This window comes from Petaurus breviceps, unplaced genomic scaffold (assembly GCF_028583685.1).
Source record: "Petaurus breviceps papuanus isolate PSGF00001 unplaced genomic scaffold, PetGlider_PUasm1.0 90845, whole genome shotgun sequence".
In the NCBI taxonomy this organism is placed as follows: domain Eukaryota; kingdom Metazoa; phylum Chordata; class Mammalia; order Diprotodontia; family Petauridae; genus Petaurus; species Petaurus breviceps.
Genome location: NW_027187359.1, coordinates 6,816,926 through 6,838,893, shown reverse-complemented (window position 1 = coordinate 6,838,893; position 21,968 = coordinate 6,816,926). Strand labels below are relative to the sequence as shown.

At 42.5% G+C, this 21,968-nt stretch overlaps 1 protein-coding gene across 1 annotated transcript in view; it reads left to right on the top strand.

The window, feature by feature from the left end:
• OTOF (otoferlin) overlaps positions 1-21,968 on the top strand; it is a 187,330-nt gene that overhangs the window by 100,127 nt on the left and 65,235 nt on the right. The window contains exons 7-10 of the mRNA XM_069071807.1: positions 1,286-1,359; positions 14,021-14,147; positions 14,651-14,705; positions 21,487-21,618. Of these exons, the coding sequence (XP_068927908.1) occupies positions 1,286-1,359; positions 14,021-14,147; positions 14,651-14,705; positions 21,487-21,618 (388 nt within the window). The remainder of the gene's footprint in view (positions 1-1,285; positions 1,360-14,020; positions 14,148-14,650; positions 14,706-21,486; positions 21,619-21,968) is intronic.

Below are 21,968 nucleotides of genomic sequence, written 5' to 3'. Positions count from 1 at the left end.
ACACACACACACACACACACACACAAGCATCCAACAAGGAAAGTGTAGAGTAATGGAAATGGAACTCCATTGGATAGATAGCAGACAACTTCCTCTTTGTCCCAAAGGAAAATGAGCTCCACCTTATTGAGCAGGGTCCATATGAGTCAAGTGCCCTTCCTTCTTGGTATCCCAAGATTCCTACCTGAGGATGACTCCAGGGGAGCCTGGACACGCAGCCTCCTAACCTGTCCCCCTCTAGAGCCTGCAGAATGATAGGGCCACACCCTATCCAGCCTCCTGGGGGGAAAGTAGAAGGGAGAATGGGAAGTGGAGGCAGCTCAGATATCCTTCTCATTCAGTATTGATGGTGTAATGGAATACTGCACTTTGCCTCTCCTACTTCCCATTCCTCCTCCTGGCGCCAGGACCATAGAGTCAGCTGCTAGCAACAAGGGGACCTCAGAACCTGTGCCCACAATCCAGGGAATTCATCCCCTTCATTTGGGAGGGGCAAAGCCCAATCAAGCAGCAAGACGAGGTAGGAACCACCTAGTCCCTTAGTGTTCCCAGCCTAGGCGCCGTCCCAGACTTGGTGAGGAGGGAAGACAGACGTGGGGAAGGAATCACTTCATTCCCCAACAGAAAGTAGGAAGAAGCCTAGAGGCAGAGGGATTAGAGAGGGTGCACATAAGGACCTCCATGAGCCAAGGCTGACTGCGGACTGAATGCATGTTTCTCCTAGCAGTCTTCTGTCATTCCAAGTGACTCTGACATTTTCAATCCTTCTGTTCTCACTTCTTCCTTCCTTTCCCTTCCCTCTAGTTGGGGGCTTCTTGGATGGGTGTTGGGGGACACTAGTGCCTCAGAGCTCAGATGAATGATGGGGCAGAGGAAGAAAGGGCTCTTAGGTTGTTCTATGTAGAGCCAGTCAGCATAGAGAGCTTAGTTTCAAGTTTGGCTTGACAAGATGGATATTTGGTGGTGGGCTAGGTCTCTAGCTGCTGAAGTCCTCACCCAGGCACAGCTCCATCCTAGGGGCTATAAAGAGGAGTGGGGGGGGGAACAGTCCCCCCAGTGGCTCAGCTGGGTGAATTCTCAGTGGGGGACATTTAGTCCCAAATTTCTGTAGACTCAGGTCTTCTTGAATGAAAAGCTTTGGGGAGGAAAGGGAAGAAGATAGGAGATAAGAGTAGAAGAGGGGCTATGAGAACGACCTAATCATCTGTTTTCTCTCATGTTTTTCTGCTTGTCTCTTTATTTTTCTCTATCTCGAACTCCATCTGTGCCTGGGGCTTCCTCTCAGAGCTGGAAGGAGTGTGTTCTCTGCCATGAAACTTGGCAAGAGTCGACCCCACAAGGAACAGCAACAGAGACAAGGTAAGAACACTCACCTTGCTCTCCTCTCCTTCTAGCCCCTCTGCCTCAGACTGTCCCCCACCCCACCAGGCTGGGCACAACTCTACCCAAACCCCCAATTTTACCCTCCTGGGATTGGCCCCATACAGACTCAGCAGGGGAGAATCATTATCCCCATTGGCTGAGTTTTGTTGGTTTTTAAAGCCTCATGAGAGATACAGTTATCTAGGAACAGGGCAGACAGTGTTGGAGAGTGAAGAACTGGGACTGCATTTCCTCAGAGTGGAAGAACGTACTTACTGTCTTACAAATTAAACGGACAGCTCAGTCCCCTTCACTGTTACTGCCAGATTTGCCAGTTTTTATAATATGGATTTCAGGTAATCATTCCTTCTCCCTCTGTTCCCTTCAGGGCTCTTTTCTTCCTCCCTCAACTTCACTGAGATGCTAAAAACACAAAAATTGAGGAAGTAAGAAAGCAACACTGAAAAGCTGGATTTGTTTTTTCTTCTCAGTATTTGATCAAATGCTGCATTGTGATCCTGTTTGTATGTTGTGTCTTCGGTAGAATGTGAGCTTCTTGGGAACAGGGTCTCTCCTTTTTTCTTTTTGTTTCTCCAATGCTCGGTGCATAATGAGTGCTTAATACATTTTCACTCATTTGTTTTCCATTAACCTGGGCAGTCTATTGGGGCAGATGGGGAGAGGTATACATGGTACAAACACTACCCATTCATTCTTTCATTCATCTACAGCTGGGGGTTATGCCTGACTCACTGGCAGTGGGGGGTCTGCAGTGTTCATTTAATTTTTTAAACTGAACCCTCTATGTGAAATTCATGAGCAGTAGAATGACTAAAATGAAGGCAGGAACTGTTTTCATTTTTGTTTCTGTCTTTCAAGAAGAATCCAAGATTCCCCAAGGTCAGGGACTGCTTGGTTTTGTGTTTTGTATTCTCAGAGCCTCGCACAGTGCCTGGTCACTGTCAGTCCTTAATGAATGTTTGGTGATTTGAATTTTTGTGAAAACCCACTGAGCTGGGGATTCTTTTTCAAAGCCTCCTGAACACTTATTCTGCTTGGTGCCATAGAGAAGAACTAGGAGCAATGAGCGGAAATTGTTAGGTATATTATAGTGGAGATTCTTTGGGGATATGGCTTGGACTAGATGGACTGCCTGATGAGGTTCCAACTTTGAAATCTCAGAGAGTTAGTTCAGTGTCGGGGGGAAAAATCCTCCCTCCCAAGATCAGAATTGGACAAAGGTAGAAGGCATGGGTTTTCCAAGTGAAGACTTGATAACAACTCAAAAACGTTGTAGAGAATCATTAGGTACAGATTGAATTAGATGGTCTCCAAGGTCTTTGATGACTCTGAGAGCCTAGGATTCTGTGAATCTTCCCAGGGCAGCAGGTCTACACATAGTATCCCCTATTCCTTATGTACTTTATGCTCCCTACTATGAGTCACAGTAGCAAAAAATCTCTCAGGAGCAACATTAAGAGGGGCAATAGTTCATATTTCCTGTGAATAGAAAAACCATGTGGTGTAGTGGATAGAGAAATGGCTCCAGAGCCAGAAAGACCCGAGTTCAAGTTTTGACTCTGATATATGGCTATATAACTCTTAACAAGTCATTTAACCTGGGTACTGAGCAACTCTCTAAGACTCTATGTGACTGAGGTGACAGCCTGTATTGGTGGAGGGAGTTTCCCACTCTGGGCATTCTCTATACTGATAAAATCACAGGTCTAGCCCCTGTGTCCTATAAAAACACAGTTTGGGAAAGGCAAGGAGTTAGGGATCTGTTTGTGGCTAATAATCCAGGGAAAGAAAAGATGTGAACTCCAAAAACTGTAAGTACTGGAGGGGGTGGTGAGGAGGAAAAGGAACCATTAGATATCACTAAAGACCAAAAGATACAGGAATGGGTAAGAAGGGAGAGTAGGTGTGGCAAGATGAGGCTCCCTTTCTATGGCTATCATTGGGGGAAGCTTCAGAGCCTCTAGACAGCACCTCTGCTTCCCAGTATGACTGATTCCAGGTCCAAAATTAGCCCCTGTGTTTCCACCCTCAGAATAGTAATTCCCCTTTCCAGGGAGAGCTAATCCAATCCCTCCTCCCTCCACACAGCTGGCAGTGATTTTTTTAAAGTTCATGTCTGTTCATGTCATTCCTCTACTCAACAAAGTCCAGTGGCCTGATTACCTCCAGGATCAAATATAAATTACTCTGATATTTTGGGAAGCCCTTGGGCAGGATGCAAGGATAATTCTCAGCTGGGGTAGGGAAAGTGCGTCCCAACTTAGGAAGAGAGCAGACATGATCCAGACCAGGTCAATAACTAGAATTCAGATCCAAGAAAATCTGTCAAAGATCAGGAATTCAAAATGCAGAGTGCCAGGGAGCTGACATTTTATCTAACTCAAATTGCTTTTCCAAATCTGAAATAATTTTATTAGAGAATTACATGTCTCATATCTAACTAGCACTGGTACTCTATGTGGTAATTAGACCATGCCCACTGTAACCTTTCTTGACCTGGTCAAATCCCCCCCACACTAGACTATAGGACCAAACCCTAGCCCTCTCTACAATACACTACCTTGGACCAATGGTTTTATAGGGTGGCATAGGTGTTTACAAGTTCTATGATGGATCCATGATATGGTAGCTCCCATGTCCTCTCCATGTTAGACCTGTGAGCTTACAAATCTATTAGGATAAATATAAATCAAGTCCATATACCAAGGATATCCTGAACAGCATATTCTTCCTGCCCATCAATCAATGAATCAACAAGCATTTATTAAGTACTTACTACTGTAGGTGTTAGTCAATGTGCTAAGTTCTAGGGATACAAAAAAAAAAAACAGAAACAGTCCCTATCCTCAAAAGGCTTCCATTATTCTAATGGAGGAGACAACATACAACACATTGGTACATACAAGACAAATTCAGAATACAAGTAAGGTAGCCTTAGAGGGGAAGGCACTGGGATCTGGAGGGTCAGACAAGACCTCCTGGAGGAGATGACTCTTGAACTTAGCCATAAAAGAAGCCAGACAGCCCAAGAGGAGGGAGTTAGGAGGGAGAACAGGCCAGACGTGGGGGAAGTTACTGCAAAGGCAGAGGAATGAGAAGTGGAACACTAAGTGTGAAGAACAGAAAGCAGGCCAGTGTGACTGGACCATAGAGTGGTCCATAAGCATAAGACCAGAAAGGTAGGAAGGCAGCTTGTGAAGAGCTTTAAATGCCAAAGGAGGTAATATTGAATCCCAGAGGTAATAGAGAATTAGTGAAGTTTTTAAATTAAGGTAGTAAGACAATCAGCCCTGAGGTTTAGGGAAAACATTTTAGCAGCTATGTAGAGGATGCATTGAACTGGGGAGAGACCTGGGCCAGGGAGTGCAGTTAGAAGGCTCTTGGGATTATCCAGGCCAGAAGAGATGGTAGCCTAAACTAGGGTGCCAGCTATGTGGGTAGAGAGAAGGGAGCTTATGCAAAAGATGTCGTGGAGAAAGAAATTACAAGATTTGGCAACTGATTAAAAATGTGGGGTGAATGGGAGTGAAAAATCTAGTGTGACACTGAGGCTGTAAACCTGGGTGACTGAACAATGATAGGGAGTCTGGAAGAGAGGAAGATTTAGGGGGAAATGCTGAATTATGTTTTGCATGTGTGGAGCTTGAGATGTTTGTGAAACATCCAATTTGAAATGTCCATTAGGCATTTGGTGATGTGTGGCTGGAGCTCAGAAGAGAAACTCAGGCCAGTCATGTAGACCTGGGAATCTTTTGCATAGAGATGATAATTGAATCCACAAGCTGATAAGGTCACTGAGTGAGAAGGTATAGGAAAGGAAGAGAAGAGGGCCCCAGATAGAGGCTTGGGCAAGGCATGGATGAAGATCCAGCAAAAAGAGATTGAAAAGGAGCAGTAAGGCAGGTAGGAGAACCAGGAAAGAGTGGAGCCATAAAAACCTAGGAAAGAAGGAGTATCCCATAGGAGAAAGTTGTCAGCAGTATTAAAAATGGACATAAAGAAGGATGAAGCCTGAGATGCAATGTTTAAGAGTTAGAGTAAAGGAAGGAGAGACAGCACAGACAACTTTCTAAAATATAGCTGGGAAGGCAAGAAGGAATAAAGATTGACCACTAGCAGAAATGGTAGGATCTAATGAGTGGCTTTTATAGAAATGGGCATGATATGGCAGCAGGGAAAGAGTAAGAAGATAGAGAAAAATTGGAGACTGCAGGGGAGATGACAATGGAAGCAGCCTGCTTGAGAAAAAAGGAGGGAATTACATCAAGGGTTTATGTTAAGAGATTGACCTCTATCAGGAAAAAGGCCACCTCTTTGTCAGATAGTAGAGTGAAGGAAGAGATATTAGGCAAATAGGTTTGAATGATGTGAGAATGATGGTGAGAAGGGAAGAAAAATAACTTTTTGGCAAATGACCCCAATTTTTTTGGTGAATTCTAGGGCCAGGTCTATGCCTGAGAACATAGGTGTGAAGGAAGTGTCTTGGAGACTTGAGGAGAGTAGAGAAAGTTAAACTCTGGTGACTGGAACAGGGAATTAAAGAGAAACAGAAAAGATTGTCTGGCTGCAACGTGGGCCCAGTTGAGATTAGATAGCAAGAATTTCTAGTAGACTCAGTACAGTTTCATATCTTCTTCTAGGACAAGTAGATTACATTGTTATAACAGAATTAAATCCATGTAATGGAATGCCGTGGAAAAATGAATCTTTGCTTGAAAGTCTGTGAATAGAATAGTTCAGAAATGTAAGAAGAGCTAGGTGTTACAGTTGTAGAGATGTGACAAAGAAGGCCATAGAAGCTGAAAACTTTTTTCAGGCACAAACTTTGGCCACAACAGTAGATTCAGTTCAAAGGAACCTCAGTGGTCATGTAGTCCAACCCATCCCATCTTCAACAGCATGACATGCAATGGGTGGATGACCACATAGAGAGTCAGTGTCAATTGGAGATGGGTCATGCGAATCTCTGTAATAAAACAAGGACCTGACCTAGTGTTGTAGAACTGAATTATCTTGGTTAGGACACCTAAGACCATAAGGATAGCATTGTGCCCCTGCAATGGGGGCAAATCTATGATGAGATCTAATTTTATGGCAATCCAGAGTTATTGGCCTAGGCATGGACTTCATGTGACTGAACATCCCAGCAGCAGCAGCCACAGAAGTGCTGGTGATGGAGAATCTTAAATAGGCCCCAGGGACCCAGCACCAGGCTGTTATTGCATAGGTAGGGGAGCTCTACCCATCAGATCTAACCTGGAAGGATGTACATATGCAAGTAGATGTCTAGGAATCCACCCAAAACCAAGTTGGGTGTGAATGCCATGCCAACCCAGAGGACAGAGCATTAGGTTTGAGTACAGGTGTCCCATTAAATAATAGAGCTGGTCAAAATTCTGTGATTGAAAGTTTTATAGAAGAGCTCCTAGGGGCGGCCAGGTAGCACAGCAAGTAAGAGCACCGGCTCCAGTGTTGGGATGACCTGGAGATCAAATCCCAGGCTCAGACACTTAGCACCCACCCAGAAACACCTGGCCATGTAACCTTGAACAAGTTACTTAACCCCAATTGCTTAGGGGAGGCCAGGTGGCTCAGCGAGTAAGAGCACTGGCTCCAGTGTCAGGATGACCTGGATCAAATCCGGGCTCAGATACTCAGCACCACACCCAGAAACAACTGGCCGTGTAACCTTGAGCAAGTTACTTGACCCCAATTGCTTAAAAAAATAAAAAAGAGCTCCTCAGGGTGATTGATCTATCAAGTGACCAAATTCAAGTTTCCAAAATAGCCCATCTGCCCACAAATTTCAATATCAGGAAATCCAACCAATAAGCATTTACTAAGTGTTTCCTATGTTCCAGGCACTGGGAATACAAAAAAAATACTGCTTTCAAGAACGTTATATTCTGTTGGGAGAGACAACATAGACATACATGTCTACATAAAATATTTATGAGGCAATTTGGAGGGGGGTTGATACTAGCACCTAGGAGTTAGGAAGACTTCCTGAGGTAAGTCATTTCTTCTAGAAAGGGCTCTCCTCAGGTATCCCTTGGGAAGCCTTGGCATTTTTAGTAAGACAAATGAAAAGCAACATCCAAAGAGAAAATCTAGGGATGAAGTAGCAGCTATGTCCAAAACAGATTGCTGCTGGTCTGTCATGGGACCCTCCAGGGTAATATGACCTCCATATTGCATGGATCCATTCCTATCATCCCAATGTTATCATGCATCTCAGGTACTCCATATACTCTCAGGCTAGGATTTCTCTAACTTAGCAAATAGCTGATCTTTTTGTAGGCCCCAGAGGACAGCTTGGACCAGTTTGCCAAGCTGGATAGGATTCTAGAATTAAATAAGGATAACATCAGGTTAAACTATCACTACTCTTTTCTAGTAAATCTTGAAACATGAGGTTAATTCATCAGCCTCTGGAAGACTGAAAGGGCATTGAACTATCTAAATGCCAGATTTCACACTTTATCTATTCAGATTATCCTAAGTCTGGAATGCTGTCCTCTATTGGTCACCATAGATCCAGACCAGAACACTTGAGTATTTTTAATAGTATTTTTTGCTATATACTATATTATACATACTATATATGTATATATATATATATTTACATACTATACATACTATATACGTATATATTTTATATAGTATATATGTATATAAAATACTATACATAAATACTATAATTACTATAAGTAAATATCAGTATCTCTGACCAATGATTCATCAGATAGGCTATTAAGAGAGGCAATGAGAAGAGTAGCAGATTTAGATGCAAGGGACCTGGATTCCAGTCATGTCTTTGCCTTTTAGAACCCGTGTGACCTTGAACAATGTGGATAGCACAATAGACTTGAAGGCAAAGAGACTTGGGCTCAAATCAGACCTCAGATACGTGCTAGTTATGTGGTCCTGGGCAAGCTGGTAAACTTGTCTGTGCCTCAGTTTCCTCAACTGTAAAATGAGAAGGTTGGACTCAATGATTTCTTAGATCTCCTCCAGCTTTAAAATCTATGATTATATGACCCCCAAGGTATTGAATTCAATTGAACAAACATTTATAAAGTGCCTGCTTTGTGTCAGGCATTGTGCTGAGAGCTGAGGATCAGAAGACAAAAATGAATCAATACCCACCATCAAAGATCTTACATTTTATTAGGATGGAAACAACATGTGCAAATAAAGTTAAATATAAGACCCATGCAAAGCAGTTTCCAGGAAGAGGACAGAGGTCTAATATGAAGGGCAGTTAGTTAACAACAAAATGGGAATTCCATTAACTTCTCTGGGTCTCAGTTTCCTCAGCTGTAAAAATAATCAAGTTAGATAGGTCTCTTCAAACTCTAAATCAATGACCCTAGGGATAAGGGTAATCACTCCAAGATGGCAGTGGTGTTCCAGGCCCTAGAACTGTGCCAGAGCCTTTGTGCCTCAGTTTTCTTTTTAATGACTAGCACCAGGGTGGTGCTTCCAGCAGTGGAAGAGGAAAGCTGAACAAACTTCTTCCAGTTCTTTGTCTAAGGCTCCCACAAGGACATCCCATCGAGAACAGGATCATGCCAGACTAAGTTTATTTCCTTTTTGACAGAATTTCTAAACCAGAAAATGAGTGAAATGTGGAGGAAATGCTTACCTGGATTTTCTCAGAGCTTTTGGTAGAGTTATCTCATATTATTCTCATGAAAAAGATAAAGAGATATGGATTAGACAATAATACGATCAAATGGATTCAGAATTGGTTAGATGGAGAGACCCAAAGAGCAGCTGTTAACAGTACCACATCACCATGGCAGGAAGTCTCCAGTGGAATGCCCCAGGGATCTGTGCTTGACCTTGTGCTGACATTTTTGTCCGTGATTTGGATCAAAGTGAAAATAGCATGTTCATCATATCTGCAAATAACACAAAACTGATAGGGAAACTTAACCGAGTATATGACAAAGCTAGAATCCAAAAGGATCTGGACAGGTTAGAGCAGTGGTGTCAAACTCAAATAGAAATGGGGCTCACTAAACTATATATAAGAAACCCAAGGTCTGCATATTGGCTTAGAAAACCATGTGTTGACATTATCTTCTATTGTATTTTCATTTATCTTGCTAAATATTTTCCAATTAAACTTCAATCTGACTCTGGCACAGTCTGGAGCATTATGGTTATAAGCTGCATGTAGACTGCAGGCCATATGTTGGACATATGTTTTAGAGCTTCAGGCCAGCTTTAATAAGATGGAATTCAATAGTGATAGGTATCAAATCTTGACCTTGAGCACAAAACATCAACTTTCTAAGCATAACATAGGGAAGACAGCAGTTGTTTTGAAAAAGATCTAGGGTTCTTAGTGGACTGCAAGCTCAATATGAGTCAGTGGTAGATGTGGAAGCCAAAAAAAATACCTAATATTATCTTGGCCTTCATTAAGAGGGATGTGTTTTACAGGAATACAGAGATGACAGATAGTGCCACTACATTCTGCTCTTGTCAGACCTCATCTTGAGTGTTGTGCTCAGTTCTGGGTCTCATAGTCTAGGAATGACATTGATAAGTTGGAGAGTATCTAGAGATGGGCAAGCAGGATAATGAAGGGCCATAAATCCATGACATATGGGGATCAGTTGAAGAAAAAGGGTATGTTTAGGCTAGAGAAGAGAAGAATCAGGGGAGACATGAGAGCTGTCTTCCTATGTTTGAAAGGCTGCCATAGGGATGAGGGCTCAGACTTGTTCAGTTTGGTTCCAGAAGGCAGAACTAGAAGCCATGGATGGATGTTGCAAAAGTGTCAAATCATTAGGAAATTCTTCCCAAGAATTAGAGCCCTCCCAAAGTAGAAAGGGCTGCCTCGAGTGGGGATGGATTCCTCCTCCTTAGAGGTCTCCAAGCAGAGGCTGGATTGCTACTTGTCAAGTATTTTATAATGGAGATTCCTTTGATGTATGTACGTTGGACTACATGGCCATTGACTCTCAAATTCTTTGATTCTATCATCTTTAGTGTGGTGAATGAGTAGCTCTGGCTGACTTGGAATGAGATTCCCACAAATTGAATAACCTACTTGGGGACTACATCTCTGCCTTTACTATACTAAATCAATTGTCAATCAACAAGCATTTATTAAATTGATCCCAATCATCCTGATGTTGGACAAGGAACCCTGGTGTGTGATCCAGTCAGGCACTGGAGGTGACCAGAGGCTGGTAGAGTCAAGAGTATAATAGAAGCTGACCTTCCCCAAATCCCGTGTGGTAGCTGGATCATTCTCTGCCAGAGAACCAATCTTGGATGCTGTTAGGATCAATAAGAACAGATTCAGTCTAGGCTAAGCACCTTGCAGGGTTCCCCTAGTTAGACCACAAAGGTTTGTTTTTCTGGGTCACTGGGGCAGACTAGAGAGAGCACCTGACCCTTGTTTTAATGACCACAGTGGTGGCATGGCATCTATGGTAGTCATAGAATCATACTGTACATTTAGAACTAGAAGGGACCTTGGAGACAAATGATTCCAACCCCATTATTTTATTGAAGATGAAACTGGGGTTTAGGAAGTAGTGAGTTCTAAAGTCACACAGGTAGTAAGTGACAAAGCAAGAATTTGAATTCAGGTCCTCTGACTCTTTCACCTTTTCCACACTGAATCCCTGCCCTCCCTCTAAATGAATAGCGTATTGATAAAGTTTGGAGTGATTCCTAAATTCACAATAGCTTGGGCCTTAACAACCCTGAAAAGTCAAAAAGAGATGGGCCATATTGAAAGAAGATGAGGCAGGGTCAGTCTAGGATGGAGGCCAATTGAGGGACCACTTCTTGGTAGCAGGCAAGTTTGCCCTCTGATAGCTTCCTACATGAGTGGACTTGCACAATGATGTGGGGGGAGAGGGAGAGGAAGTCGATACAGTACTCCCAAGCTGCACTGTTTTCCCACATCCTATCAGTCAATGAGTTTCCAGTGGTTAGATTTTTCTTTGGCATTTTCCCAGCATATAATGGTGGCAATGGCAAATGATTGCTGGATTTAAGACAAAAAAAAACCCTCAAAAATGTTGGATAATACAGTAAGAAATGACATAAGTCTGACCATAAGCTGACTCAGATATGTACATATTGATGTCTGGATGCTGGCAGGTCAGCTAATTCATCCCTGATGGGTATGGCCACATACTTCAAAAATTGGTCGAATTGATCTAATTCAATTCAACAAACATAGATTGGTCCAATTGATAAAATTTAATTCAACAAATATCTCTGTACCTGGCAATGCGTTTGATTCCAGGAATCTAAGAGGGCACTGAAGAGCAAGTCTACTCCCACAGGATTCAGGGTACATCATCTCATTGTCCAGTCTCATGGCCCCAAGGACATTGGTAGGGAGACACACGAACCTCTATCCACTAGCAGCCATACCCTCTGGTGCCCTGTTACGCAAGTATAATTCCCTTCCCTCAAGGGGCTTACATTCTACTGGGAGTATACAGCTTTTTCATGAATAAATCACTACAAAATACATAGAAATAGATGCAAAATAATTAAAGGATCACAGATTCAGAGCTGTAAGGTTGCCAAGTCTAACCCCCTAATTTTTACAAATGTAGATCCAAAGAGGACATGGCCTGCTCAAGGTCATCCAAGTAACAAGTGGCAGAGCTGGGATTCAAACCTAGGTCCTCAGGGCAGCTAGGTGGCACAGTGAATATAGCACCAGCCCTGGAGTCAGGAGGACCTGAGTTCAAATTCGGCCTCAGACACTTAACACAAAAACTAGCCATGTGACCTTGGGCAAGTCACTTAACCCCAACTTCCCTCCCCCCCAAAAAAAAAACCTAGGTCCTTTAATTCCAATTCTAGCCTTCTTCCCACTGTATCTTCAGAAGGAGGAACTGGGAAAGATCTCTTGAAGGAGGTGATGTTTTTTTTAATAGTTTTTTTCCAATTACATGTAAAGGCAATTTTTAATGTTCATTTAAAAAATTTTTTGAGTTCCAAATTTTTCTACCACCCTCACTCCTCTCTTCATTCCCCTTCCCCTCCCTGCAATGGTAAGCAACTTGATATAGGTTATATATGTGAAATTATATAAAACATATTTCCATATTAATCATGTTGTGAAAGAAGAAACAGACCAAAAGGGCTAAAAAAGCCACCAAAAAAAGAAAGTGAAAATAGTGTACTTCAATCTGTATTCAGACTTCTTCACTTCTTTCTCTGGCTGTGGATAGCATTTTCCATCATGAGACCTTTGAAATTGATTTGGATCATTCTATTGCTGAGACAAGTTAAGTCATTCATGTTGTGGTTACTGTGAACAATGTTCTCCTTGTTCTGCTCATTTCACTTTGCATCAGTTCATACAAATCTTTCCAGGTTTTTCTGAAATCTGCCTTCTCATCATTTCTTATAGCACAATAGTATTATTGCATTACATTCATAAATCACAGCTTGTTCAGCCATTCCTCAATTGATGGGCATTCCCTCAATTTCTAAATTTTTTGCCACCATTAAAAAAAGCTGCTATAAATATTTTTGTACGTGTATGTCCTTTTCCATTTTTTATGACCTCTTTGGGACTCAGATTTAGTAGTGGTATTGCTGAATCAAAAGCTCTGTGCAGTTTGATTGTCCTTTGGGCATAGTTCAAAATTGCTTAAGAATTTGACATTTCATTTGAGTCTTGAAGGGAGTTGGGGATTCTAAGAGCTAGAGGTGACAAAACAGATCAATTTAGGCATAGGGGAGGTGGTCATACCTGTCAGATTGGATAATATGACAGAAAAAGAAAATGACAAATGTTGGAGTAGATATGGAAAAATTGGGACACTAACTCACTGTTGGTGGAGTTGTGAACTGATGTAACCATTCTGAAGAGCAATTTGAAACTATGCCCAAAGGGCTATAAAACTGTGCATACCCTTTGATCCAACAATACCACTACTAGGGAAGAGCAAGTTGGTGTGAGAAAGAACAAAATGTGGTCAGCCTGGAAAGGGCCTGGAGTTAGATTGTAAAGGGGTTTAAATGCCAAGTTAGGGAGTTTGTATTTTATCCTAGGGATAACAGAGTCTAGATATTTTTTATATGTACTTGTTATCACTATTAGAATTTAAGCTCATTTGAGTAGAGAATGTTTCATTCTTTGAACTTATATCCCCAGAGCCTAGCACAGTGCCAGGCCCACAGAAGGCTCTTAATAAATTTTGTTGTTGTTAAGTCTTTTCTCTCTGTGACCTATTTGGAGTTTTCTTGGCACAGACACTGGAGTGGTTTGCCATTTCTTTCTCCAGATCATTTTATAGATGAGGAAACTAAGGCAAACAAGGTTGAGTGACTTGTCCAGGGTCACACAGCTAATAAGCGTCTAAGGTCAGATTTGAACTCAGGAAGATGAGTCTTCCTGACTCCAGGCCCAGAACTCTATCTATTGCACCACCTAGCTGCCCTCTTAATAAATACTTGTTGATTAATTGATTGATAGATTTGGGAGAAGTTGATGCTGGTTGGAATGAAATAGCCCCTCTCCAATTGACTTCAGAATCAGCCCCTTCTTTTTTTCACTTGGTAAGCAATGACTCTTGTAAGAAATCCCAGGAATCCTATATTTCCTGCCTCTTAACCATTTTTGTTCTTCCACCAGATGAGCCAGCTGTACTTGAGATGGAGGACCTTGACCGCCTGGCCATTCATCTTGGGGAGGGCCTGGACCCTGACTCTATCTCCTTGGCCTCTGTCACTGCACTTACTACCAATGTCTCCAATAAGAGGTGAGAGGAGAATCACCCCTCTGCCCCAGGCACCTCAATCGCCACCAGGCCATAGACTTTACCAAGCTTTACTGTGACTTGGGGTGATGAGGAACCAAGTACCTGGGCCCTGCTGCCCCCCATTTCTCATACTGCTCACCATGGTTCAGTAGAGTTTTGGAGTGGAGGCAAAGGACCTCTGTTTAAATCTCAGCTCTGCTATTTGATATCTGCGACCTTGCTAAAGTTATCCAACCTCTCTGGGCCTCAGTTTCCACATCTGTAAAATATGGGGGTTGTCTTCTAATGTCTTCTAAGGTCCCATCTATCTCTGAATCTATCATCATCTGGTATTTATTTTCAACTCCACCCCCATCTACAACCCATTGTGTATGGGAGGACAGAACAAAGTTGACTGCAGAACTCATATCCCAGACAACTATGAGTCTCTAAAGCCTTCATCAGCTCCCTCCCTTCTCCAGACCAAGTCACACCACTGAGTAGTGTGCATTTCTTCCCCTCAGATCCAAGCCTGACATCAAGATGGAGCCAAGTGCTGGACGGCCCATGGATTACCAGGTAGGTTGGGGCTTGCACTCAAAAGCTTCTCAGACCTGGATTCTCTTGAGTTCATCCAGTTTGATAGGTTCACAGGCTACATGCAGCTATGGATCTCTAGTTGTGTCCTTATGATCTGGCAGTCAGAGCAGGAGTTGGCAGAAATAGAGGCATTTGTCAATATAAATTGTCATGATCATTTGCTATTTTTTAATCTGCTTTAACTATCTAGATACACGTAGGAAAAATTGGTCCTGTCACATGCCAACATAGGACTAGAAACGTTTGATCAGTGGATAAGGTGGATTTGTTGTTGAGTCATTTCAATCATTTCTGACTCTTCATGACCCTATTTGGGGTTTTCTTGGCAAAGATACTGGACTGATTTGCCATTGCCTTCTCCAGCTCATTTTACATGAGGAAATGGAGGCAAACAGGGTTAAGTGACTTGCCTAGGGTCATACAACTAATCTGAGGCCATATTTGAACTCAAGAATATGAGTCTTCATGACTGTAGGCCTGGCACTCTATGCACTGCACCACCTACCTACCAGATAAGGTAGATGTCTAACACCAAATAGTCGTCATGATCCCAAGCCAGTAACCCAGGTCTCAATACCCTCATCTGTAAAAGGCTTAAACTAAATGATCTCTCATCTCCTTACTAATTATAAAATTCTGTAACTTAAAAGAGGCAGCATTGAGTAATGGGTTGGATGTGGGACTTGAAGTCAGAAGATTTGGGCTTGAATCTTCCTCAGACACTTGCTCAGAGCCTCAGTCATGTCCTCTTTAAATGGGGCTAAGGATATTTGTACTACCTACTTCATAGGATTATTGTGAGCAAAGTGCTTTGGAAGCCTTACAATACTAAGAAATAGCGAGAAGTTTGCTTTAAAATCATAGGATTTCATAGAATGGATGCTTCTTGAAGACAGGCCCTATTTCATATTTGTCTTTGCTTCCCTAGGGCAGGGGTGGGGAACCTGAAGCCGGGAGACCACATGTGGCCCTCTAGGTCCTTGAGTGCAACCTTTTGACTGACTCCAAACTTCACAAAACAAATCCCCTTAATAAAAGGATTTGTTCTGTAAAACTGGGACTGTCAAAAAGCCGCACCCAAGGACCTAGACCACAGGTTCTCCACACCTGTCCTAGACCTTAACAGTGCTTTAACACATAGTAGGCACTTAATAAGTGCTTGTGGCATTGAATTGAATCATAAAATTTCTGGATTGGAAGGAACCTCACAGGCCATCTGGTCCAACACATCCCTGAACAAGGATCCTCTCTATATCATCCCTGACAAGTGGTCAACCAGCCACCACTTACAAATGTCTGGGAACCCACCCAGTAGCCACTCAAGGCAGAGCACATTACTTCTAAAGAGCTTTGATTGTTAGGTAGTTTTTAAAGTCAAACTAAAATCCGTCATATGCAACATCTACTCCTTGCTCCCAGTTCCCCCCTCAGAGGTCAAGCAGTACAAATTTTATGTCTTGCCCACATAGAAAGTTCTTCAAATACTTGGAGACAAAAATCAAGTAGCCCCTATGTCTTCCCTTCTCCAGGTTATATATCCCCAGCTATTCATCTGATCTGAGTATAGCCTGGCACCCAGGACTGTCCCTGTCCTAGTCACATGCCTCTGAAAGTATGATGGACTGGAAAGACAGTTTCCTAGATCAACTGTGCACATTGGTCTCTGCTATAAGCTTTGCCCAAACAATCGCTTTCCCCCAGCTACCAGAGTATTCTGGCACTGCATGGCATTTTAGAATTCTGAAGGCCTTTACAGACCTTATCAGCTTTGTAGGCAGGGAGTGAAAGGAATCAGCAAACTTCTAAGCAGCTGTCGTATGCCCTTAACAGTAAATATTTTATATGAACTCAGTTCTTACAATAGTCATTCACTAAAATAAAGTATCTGATTACGCTTCTAGAGGAGGAGAAAAAAGTTGGTATTATTTGAACTGTTCATGGTGTTCCTCTATTAAGAAGCAAGTGTCTTCCACATTGGAGCATTCCAAATTACTCCTATCAGGAAAAACAAAGCACTGATGTTTCCAAACCACCACCCAACAAAATGCCAAAACATGGAAAAAGAAGTGACCTGGCATTGTGGAAAAGGTGGGGCTAAAATTTCCTCTAAGGGAATCGATGAAATTGAAATAGTAAAGGACTTATGTCACAAGAAGCTCTTGGCTCTGGAGTTGGCTCTGTTGCTAATTAGCTAGGTGACCTTGGCAAGACCATCCCATTACTCTGGGCCTCAGTTTCCTCATCTATAAAATGAGGAGGTTAGATACAAGGAATTCTAAAGTCCTCAGATCTAAAATTCTATGATTTGGTGATTTAGGCCTCAGTTTTTTCATCTGTAAAATGGGGAAAATAATATTTTCCAATACCTGCCTGATACTAGTTTTGTGAGGATCAAAGGAGACACTGTCTTTCTTGAAATAATCCCATAGGATGGGTAGCAGTACCTACATTATCACCTCCATGATACAGAAGAGGGAACTGAGGCTCAGTTTATTTTCTGGAGTAAGGGGAGTCCATGCTGAAGGAACTTATTTAACTAATATTTATTGATTTCAAAACAAAGGCTCCAGTGAGGACATGTACACTTCTGTGGCATAGCTACCCTAGTTCCAATTGTCCTGATTCAGGGACTTGTCTCACTCCAAGCACGCACTATGCCCAACCAGGAGTCGACCAACCCTGCCAGGATGGCAAGCTGATCATGAGGAATACATCCTGATGCCCTCACTTCAAGGGGAGTCAGAGAGGGAGGAGTTAGCTTTATACACTTCCTTAGGCCCAACCTGTGTTTTCATTGGTGTTAAGAATGCCAGGTGAATGAAATTGGTGTTAAGAATGCCCTCTACATGTGAAAATCAGGAATTATTCTGCAATTCAAGGAGTTTTCTAAGGCACTGAGATATGTGGCAACCTTTCTAGGGTCACACAAGCCAGCATTTGGTAGAGAATGGACTTGAGCCTAGGTCTTCCTGACTCCAGGGCCAGCTCCTGCTCCTACATCCAATCTCTATTTCTTTATACTTGAGAGTCAGTCAGCTACCTAAGTATGCTTTACAAATGGACCCAACCAATCCAGGGTAAGAAAACCCCACCTATCTATAACTGTACCAATCAGAAGTCAGCCTGTGCCCAAACTGGTAAAATCCCTTTGGTAACTTATGTTTATACCCTATGGATTCACTGTCACTCCTGCTGTCAATGTGTCATTTCCCCTACCCCACCCCTACCTGGAGAAAAAGCCAACTAGCCAGCTGCTTCAAAAGCTTCAAAAGCAAAGTAGCTTGCCTTTATCTGTCTCTCATGGAGAAAGCCTGGAGTCATTGTTACCCTTGTCTGACACTACCTTTATATTGACTTTTACTATCTGTTCAAATATGGCTCCTGCAGTGCAAGGTCTTGGCATTTCATTAGTTGAAAAAGCAGACTTGAGATTCGCTCCTGGCTTCTTTCAGGCTTCTTTGGGAATAGTACAAAAGGACTGTCACAAGACATGAATTTGTTAAAACCAAACAAAACAATACATTTTATTCCTCTTTTAATTCTTCCAAAGTTGAAAATATCAAGTCCTACTACTAAGGAGAAAAAAAATAAACAAAAAGTATTTCTCTCTATCTCTCTTGCTCTCTGTCTCCCTTGCTCTCTCTCTCTCTCTCTCTCTCTCTCTTGCTCTCTCTGTCTCTGTCTCTGACTCTCTCTTGCTGTCTCTGTCTTTCTCTCTGTCTCTCTCTGTCTCTTTGTGTCTCTCTCTCTTCCTCCCTCTGTCTCTCTTTCTTGTTCTCTGTCTCTCTCTCTTGCTCTCTGTCTCTCTGCCTCTGTCTCTTTTTTTTTATTATTACTTTATTTATTTATTTTTTAAAGCAATTGGGGTTAAGTAACTTGCTCAAGGTTACACGGCCAGGTGTTTCTGGGTGGGTGCCAAGTGTCTGAGCCTGGATTTGATCTCCACGTCATCCCAACACTGGGGCCAGTGCTCCTACTCGCTGAGCCACCTGGCTGTCCCTGCCTCTGTCTCTCTTGCTCTCTCTCTGTGTCTGTCTCTGTCTCTGACTCTCTCTCTTGCTCTCTATCTCTTTCTCTCTCTCTCTCTCTCTCTCTGTCTCTTTGTGTCTTTCTTCCTCCATCTGTCTGTCTCTCTCTTTCTCTCTATCTCTATTTCTCTGTGTCTCTCTATCTCTCTGTCTCTTTGTCTCTCTGTCTCTGTCTCTATCTCTCTCTTTCTTCCTCCCTCCCTCCCTCCCTCTCTCTCTTTCTTTCTCTTTCTCTCCCTCAAAGTTCCAGGACGCAGAATGATCTGTTCTGGGATGGGTGAATGCAGAAGACTAGGAGGGGATATGGCAAGCAAAAATACTCAAAAACAAACAAAAACCCCGTTCAACAGAAACTGTGATAAATACAGGACAATGCAAGACAAGTAAAAATTAAGAACAGTGGGGGAAGAAAAAAGGAAAGCAGATTTCTCAAGTCCATAGTCATAGGATTAACAATGAATATCCTACCACCTATCAGATAGAATTTTTGCAAGATAAATACTTTATTATTTTAATTTAATTCATCAAATGCCAACCAAGAAAAAGTAACAAAGTGCCTGCCTGGCAAGATGTTTATAATATGATAGGATGGATAAGATACAAAAACAAATTGGTTTGAGGCAAGGAGTGATATTATCAAAAATAGCAATCAACAAACATTTAATGAGTACATATCAATGTGCCAGACCCTGCATTATGGTTTGCAAAGTGCTTTAGAAATGTCATCTCACTGGATCTTCCACGCTGGGAGGTAGGTGCTATTATTATCCCCTTTATAGTTGAAGAAACTGAGGCAGGCAGAGGTTTAAGCGACTTGCCCAGGGTCACACAGTAAATGTCTGAGGCTGGATTTAAACTCAGGTTTTGCTGACTCCAGGCCTAGCTCCCTAGCCACTAAATTACCAAACTGCCTCACTTTGCAAAGGGAAGTACTAGCTGCTGCATGGAGTGATCGATTGGAAAAAGCCTAAAGCAGGAGGTGATGTTTGAGCTAAGCTTTGAAGGAAACTAGGGATTCAAAGAGATGGAGGTGATAGAGGAGGGCACTCTAGGCATGGGGCACAGCTAATACCAAGGCATGGAAGTGGTAGATGGATTATGCCAAGGAATGTCTAGAAGTTCATTTTGGATGAACCTAAGTAGGGGTAAAGAGATACATAATAAGCCTGGGAAGATAGTTTTGAACCAGGTTGTGAAAGGCTTTAAATGCCAGAAAAGTTTGTATTTCCTACAAGTAGTAGTGAGCCAATAGAGCAGAAGAATGAGGGCTTGGGGACATTGTCACACTGGAAATTGAAGGAAATCACTTTGACGGCTATGTGGAAGATGGACTGGAAGCAGGAGAGACCTGAGGCAGGGAGACCAAACAGGAGGCTATTATAATAGTCTAGGTCAGAAGTCATGAGACCCTGAACTAGGATTGAAACCAAATGAGAAAACAGAAGGGGACGATTAAATGAGATGCATGGCGATAGAATCAACAAAACTCAGCATCCTGTTAGATAAATGGGGTGAGAGAAAATGAGGAGTCAGGGATAGAGTGTGATAAGGGAAAAGAAAGGACCAGCCAACATCCTCTAAGAAAGCTGGAGGTGTGAGTGGCTACTTTCAGTTAGGGGAATTAGAAAATACTTCATAAGGGAATTGGTGCCTGCATTGAACCTTAAAGAAAGGGAAGAATCTTAGCCACTGGAGGTGCAGAGGGAGTGTGCTCTAGGCAGAGGGCAGTCTGGGCAAACATATGGAGGTAGGAGAGTGGCTAATAGCCCACTTTGACTAGAACATAGACTACATGAAGGGGAGTGACTTTTCAGAGAACCTCAACAGATACTAGTTTATCCTTTGGATCACAGGGAACCATAAGCTAACACGGAACTGTAGACAGGACAGCCTTGGAGTCAGGAAGATCCTGGGTTCAAGTCTTGACTGACACATGTATCCTGTATAATGCTCAAAGACAAGAAATCTTAACCTGGAGTCCATGAACAATTTCAATATATTTGGATTTCCTTTGCAATCCTATGTATTTCATTTTATGCATTTAAGAACATTATTCTGAGAAAGGCTTTGTAGGCTTAACCAGATTGTGCCAAAGGAGTCAATGACACTCACAAAGTTAGAATACATCACACAAGTCAATAAGTTGCCAAGAAGCTACTGATCTGTGTTAGAAGACTTTCCTCACCAGGGAGCTCCCTGTATTAATGAAATCTCCCATCTGAATTTTTTTTAAATGTGATTGGCACTGGAGATATTAATGGAGCTTATAGTGAGGAATAGAATATACATTGTTTTATGTAGGTTCAGTTCTCTGGGTCACACAACTTGTCCTGTATTTATTGGTGCTTAGTAGGGCAGCTAGGTGATTCGGTGGGTAGAGCACCAGGCCTGGAGTCAGGGAGTCTCTTCTTCCTAAGTTCAAATCTGGCCTTAGATACTTACTAGATGTGTAACCCTGGGCAAGTCACTTAACCTATTTGCCTCAGTTTACTCATCTGTAAAATGATCTTGAGAAGGAAATGGCAAACCTCTTCAGTATCTTTGCCAAGAAAATCCCAAATAGGGTCATGAAGAGTCAGACATAACTGAAAATGACTGAATAACAAGGTACTTAGTAAATATTAGTTGAGTTAAATTGAGTTGAATTCCTAACCCTCCCTAGTGTCAAGAACATTTTAAACACTATCTTCACAATCTGCCCCTCTTCAATGCCTTCCAATGCCTTTCTCCAGGTCAGCATCACAGTCATCGAAGCTCGGCAGCTGGTGGGACTGAACATGGACCCCGTAGTATGTGTGGAGGTGGGAGACGACAAGAAGTATACCTCCATGAAGGAGTCAACCAACTGCCCCTATTACAATGAGGTCAGTGACTGTGGCCCAAGACATCGGGAGACACTGGAAGAGGGTCCTTTCCTGCATACAGAAGTCTTGACTCCCTGCTCCCAAGAGGAGGGAACCTTTATCAGTTTTACTTACAAAGAACCTCACGAGATGGGACATCTCGTACAACCAAGGGGCCTTAGGATACTGGCTGGCAGATTCCTTTATAGAGTTGATATACAGATAGATAGATAGATGATAGATAGATAGATAGATGGATGGATGGATGGATGGATGGATGGATGGATGGATGGATGGATGGATGGATAGATAGATGGATGGATGGATGGATGGATGGATGGATGGATGGATGGATGGATGGATGGATGGAT